Source organism: Moschus berezovskii, chromosome X (assembly GCF_049115385.1).
Source record: "Moschus berezovskii isolate FMDL1 chromosome X, NW_MosBer_1.0, whole genome shotgun sequence".
Taxonomy (NCBI): domain Eukaryota; kingdom Metazoa; phylum Chordata; class Mammalia; order Artiodactyla; family Moschidae; genus Moschus; species Moschus berezovskii.
In genome coordinates, this window is record NC_142488.1 from 131,692,879 (window position 1) to 131,698,098 (window position 5,220).

At 48.0% G+C, this 5,220-nt stretch overlaps 1 protein-coding gene across 1 annotated transcript; it reads left to right on the forward strand.

Moving 5' to 3' along the window:
* Nucleotides 1–341: 341 nt before the first annotated feature.
* Nucleotides 342–1,725, forward strand: LDOC1 (LDOC1 regulator of NFKB signaling). The gene has a single exon (XM_055438423.2). It carries the CDS (start codon nt 458–460, stop codon nt 896–898), a length of 441 nt encoding a protein of 146 aa, XP_055294398.2. The 5' UTR covers nt 342–457; the 3' UTR covers nt 899–1,725.
* The last annotated feature ends 3,495 nt before the right edge of the window (nt 1,726–5,220 follow it).

The following is a 5,220-nucleotide window of genomic DNA, read 5'->3' on the forward strand; positions in this document are numbered from 1 at the left end:
CACTGGCCTTCCAAGGAACACCGAGATGTATGAGTCGGCTTGGCTGAAGGGTGGTGAGTCCTCTAACCTGAGCAGGTTGAACCTCTCTGAGAGATGGATCTTCCGCGCCTGCACGGTCCAGCCTAGGGCCGGACCCACATCCAAGGCTGGGTCTCCGCCTTTATCCAGCGGCCCTGGGACCTGCGAGCGCGGACCCCGAGCCCCTGCCCGCACCACCCCGGCCCCGCCCCTTGCCTTCCCCGGCCCCGCCTCCTCCAGCCTGGAGGCGCCGGCGCAGGGCCGTCAGTTCGGCTGTGTGGGCGGAGCTTGCGCCGCCGCCGGGACCCCTGCGCGCACCGCCCCTCGCCCCTAGCCACCGCGCGTCTCCGCCTATACGCACTTCCTGCGAGGCCTCTGAGCGCACCTTAGCCCAGCCGAATCGAGCTGCAGCCTGCCCTGCCTTTCCAAGCTGTTCGCTATGGTGGACGAGCTGGTCCTGCTGCTGCACGCGCTCCTGATGCGGCACCGCGCCCTTAGCATCGAGAACAGCCAGCTCATGGAACAGCTTCGGCTGCTGGTGTGCGAGAGGGCCACCCTGCTGCGCCAGGTACGTCCGCCGAGCTGCCCTGTGCCCTTTCCCGAAACGTTTGACGGCGAGAGCTCCCGGCTCCCCGAGTTTATCGTGCAGACGGCGTCTTACATGCTCGTCAACGAGAACCGATTCTGCAACGACGCCATGAAGGTGGCATTCCTGATCAGCCTGCTCACCGGGGAAGCCGAGGAGTGGGTGGTGCCCTATATTGAGATGGATAGCCCCATCCTGGGCGATTACCGGGCCTTCCTCGATGAGATGAAACAATGTTTTGGCTGGGATGACGACGAAGAAGACGAAGACGACGATGAAGAAGATGATTACTAGGCCCGGAGACCCTCGGGCCTAGGAGGGGGGTAGGGCACAGCCCGCCGCCATCCCCCTCCTTCCCGTCTCGCCCTGCCCGGAGCCACGGCGCTCCCCTAACGCTGTGATCCCTGGCCTTTCCCTCCCTTCTAGTTGTTTTCCTCACCCTCCACTCTCTGCTGTAGTGCTTGTCTTTGTTCCAGGCATAGTGCTCTCCAGTCACCTGCTGCTGAGTCTGGAGCGTCTCTGAAGTGCGCTCTGCCGCCCACTCTGGCCAGCCCCACGACCCTCACTGCTCATTAGAACTGTTTTCTGAGCCCCAGCTCTATAGGGCAAGCCCCTCTTACAAACCGGTCAGCCTATACTCTGCCCTGCCGACTGTCAGGCCTGCACTTCTTCCCAGCGAACTGTGCTGCCACCCAAGCACCCTCCACCAGATTCCAGTGACAGACCCGGCCTTTGCAGATCGGGAGCAACCTAGAAGATGCCTTTGTGGGCTCCACCTCCTGGGACACTGATTTGGACTGCTCACCAACAACTCCACCCCCCTCCCCAGGGGCTAATCTTTCAACTTGATTAATTGTTCCTGCTAACTCGGAGTCTTCCTCCTGCCCCACCAGATTGCTGCAGGGGCCCATTGTGCCTGGCAACCCAATTGTTAACATTTCTCCTATGCACCAGTTTTGCACACCTGTCATCTTTGTTTCAAAATTGCAGCAGTCCCATCGAGGTGTGCATTTGGACAAAAATACTAAAAACTGAACAATACAAACAAAAGCAGGTACTCAGCCCAGCTCCTCAATGCTACCTGGAAAAAGCATTTGCATTCTTTTCAATAAATTTCAAGCACTACCAAAAAAACACAAAAAGTGTCTTTTCGTGGTTAAGGACTATATTTGGCCTTTGCCACTTTCACCCTGACTCTCATTATCCCCACTAGTATCAGGGAATCTAGTTCAACTTTCAATCTCTGTACTCCCCACTGTCACGACTAAGCTCCAGGGGACAGTTACCACAGGGCTTTATGGGGAAAACTGGTATTACCCCCACCGACGCCTTTCTTATAGCCCTGGTGAAGGGAGTGTTTTCTGGTGCTTCTGAGGTGGCATGGGTAGGGTGGCTGAGCAGGCAGGTGGCGCACCATCCCAAACTGGGACACTTTTGAGAGAGCTTCAAGGGGACACTATTAATAATTAGACTGGAACAACAAGTACAAGCCAGGACACACAATATTTCTATCTTCGTGAGCTTTGCGGTTCTTCCTCAACATGGTCAGAGATGTTCTGCCCCTTAACTCTTAGTGCCTGTGGGGTGCTATTGATTTCAGGCTTCAATATATAGTGTAGCACATTGTTTTAAAACTTCTTTTAGGTGCTTGAGCTAACATTAAATCCCAGATCCTGGATAAATGTGCACATACTAAGTGGAGCCCAATTTGAACGTTTCATCTTCCTTAGGCAGATCCCCTTAGAATTCCCACCCATCCATGTGCCCCAGATTCCTGCCTGAAGAAACTGACAAGATCTTGTAATGCTATCTGAGCTATGCTGAGATCTCTCTGTGGGCCCGGAGGGCTCAGAGGCACAGAGGTAGTGGGGTGAGTGTTGAGAAGAAACTGCATACCTTTGTGAGGCAATTACCTAGTTAAGTCACTGCAGTGTTAAGTCAGGGAAACTTGGTCCGGGGGTTTGTGGGGGCTGTCGCTGCCAGCCAGGACATGTCATGGAGGATTTGAGCTGTTCTGAGTTCTTCTTATGTCTATCTGCCCCAATGTCTTCATTGTACCATGTCTGGAGCCAGCCCTACCTTAGAACTTCTAATTTAGGTAATGAATTTCCTAGTTGTTTAAGACTTTTCGAAACTAGGTGTTCTTTTATTTGTACTGGTAAACCTCACAGTGTGGGTTAAATGAGATCCTGATAATTCTCCTTGGTACTTTATGGGTGTGGATTCAGTGAGATCACACCCATGAGATAGTTCGAACTGTCCCTGCTACACAGTGATCACTCAGTAAACTTGGGCTCTTACTCTCAGGCCTGGGAACCGAAGCATCATTCCAGAAACAGATCTCTTGCTATGACCTTGGCCTCAGTAGGGAAATGTCAGGAGTCCATAGGAGCAGGGTAGGCTCAGAGATAGTGGAAATGTGAGCAGGATGAGACTTGGTTTACTCTTTTGGATCTGGCATGAAGTCAGATAAGCCAGTTTACAATTACTTTCGTGAACAGGCAAAGTTCAGAGCAGGAGTGATTTTTCCAGCCTAAGCAGGTTGTTTCTGGAGGGTGTGACAGGGGTAGTAACGATGTAGCAGAGGAAGTTGAAGTCCGTCCTGGGGGTGGATGTGGTAAAGTGCTGGTTAAGAGCTGAGAGCTGAATGAGATCCAGTGAAACCAAAAATCAGTCATCCAAAGTAATCAGTGGCCTGGGTACACTTAGAGGAGAAAGAGATATGGTGGTCAAAGAAAGGTAGTTCTTGGCCTCATGGTGATTCCAATTTCTTGCTTTTATGGTGCCTTGGGCCAAAATTAGGATGCTACCTTGCTACAAGGTAAGGTCCAGAAATCTAATCCAAACTGATTAGATTTGAGGGTGACCTTTTCAGGGTGGAAGTTGAAGGCATGAATAGATGAGATCTCCTCCCTACCACCAAACCAAGTGAGTCCTTTCTTTTCATGGGGAATTAAGGGATCAGTGAAGATGCCAACACAGTGCCTGAGTAGCACTCATGACAGTTAGGCCAGTAGCTTCTGGAATCGGAAATGCACACATCCTGGGCATGTATGCATGGGTGTGAGCTGACTGTGTGTGTGTTTGTGTGTGTGTGTTAGTGTCCTTTGTGTGTCATGGAGGAGCAGGTTACGCTGTGAGCTGCAGAGAGGAGCAGTGTTAAGAATCTGGCTACCTTGGGGGCAGATTCTGCAATAAAAGCATCAATACTAGCAAGGGTCTGACTACCATGGGAGGAATTAGTGATAGTTTGATTGTAGCATAAGCACAGCAGAAAAGAATGGAGAAGGAGATAAGCACATCTGAAGAGTGTGTCACCACTCAGATGGAAACTATTAAAAGTAGGTGAAAATGTTGAAATGGCAAGTATGAACTTCAGACTCCTGAATTCCCATCACATTGAACTTGAAAAGGTCACTGAAATTAAGCTGTTAATGAAATCACTCATATTGTAGATCATACTCATGGAATCATATTAAATCTTCCAAAGTATAATTGAATTTCTCTAATCACTTGAGTAGGTAAGCAGTGCCATCCATTAATCCTGTGTTATTGTGTTTTGCAGGATGGTTTGTAAAGCTAGAGGTACATTATGCACATTGTGTTTGGTTATTTTCTGTTATTATAACAGTGATTTGGAAGTAGAGGGAGATGTCTTCTTGAAATTAGTGAAATATTTATTTTTTTAATAAATGAATTTAAATATTTTTAACTTCTTAAAGCAATTAAAATGAAGCTAATAAAGGGGTATCAATTCAAGGTCCTGAGAATGTTTTCCTTGATGGATGATCAATGTGGGGTAATTGTATGAAGTATATATTTATTTGCTTTGAAATATGAATTTTGCTGGGCTTTATGGTAAAGAACCTGCCTGCCAATGCAGGAGACTCAGGTTTGATCCCTGGGTCTGGAAGATCCTCTGCAGGAGGGCATGGCAACCCACTCCAGTATTCTTGCCTGGAGAATCCAATGGACAGAGGAGCCTGGTGGGCTACAGTCCATAGGGTTGTGAAGAGTCAGATATGACTGAAGCAACTTAGTGTGCATACATGCATGAATTTTGCTAAAGTAGCATTAAAGTGTCTGGTAGTTTGCATTACTCGGTAGTTCAAGTATATTTCCTACAGTTTTATGTCCACTTATTCCTAAAATTAAATGTAAGGAACTATGACCTGTTTGGTGTCCTTCGACAGTGCTGGAACCCCTACGTCTGATCATTCCCCTTGCACTTTTTCCCTTCTTGTTTGAAATGCTTCTGTTATTATTTGTTATATTCAAATATTGTATTGTCCAGAGAGTTAAAAAACAACAACAACAATGCAGTTAGCCCGTGATGGATAATAGCTTGCTTGAAATAATTATGAACTGCATAGCAAGATTTGTTAAAGGAGCAAAAGCCCTCCCATGGATGAGTTAGGAGAGGTGGTGGTGAGATGCTGCAAAGGGGGTTTCAGAATAGTTAGAAAGCAGCATTTATGTACCTCCTGGTATCTCACTTATGATCAATAACAGATTAACTTTTCTTAATATCCATACTATTTGCATACCTTCTTCCCCCACCCTAAATGACAAAGGATTTCATGAGCAGAATTATAATAATGTAATTCTTCTATTTT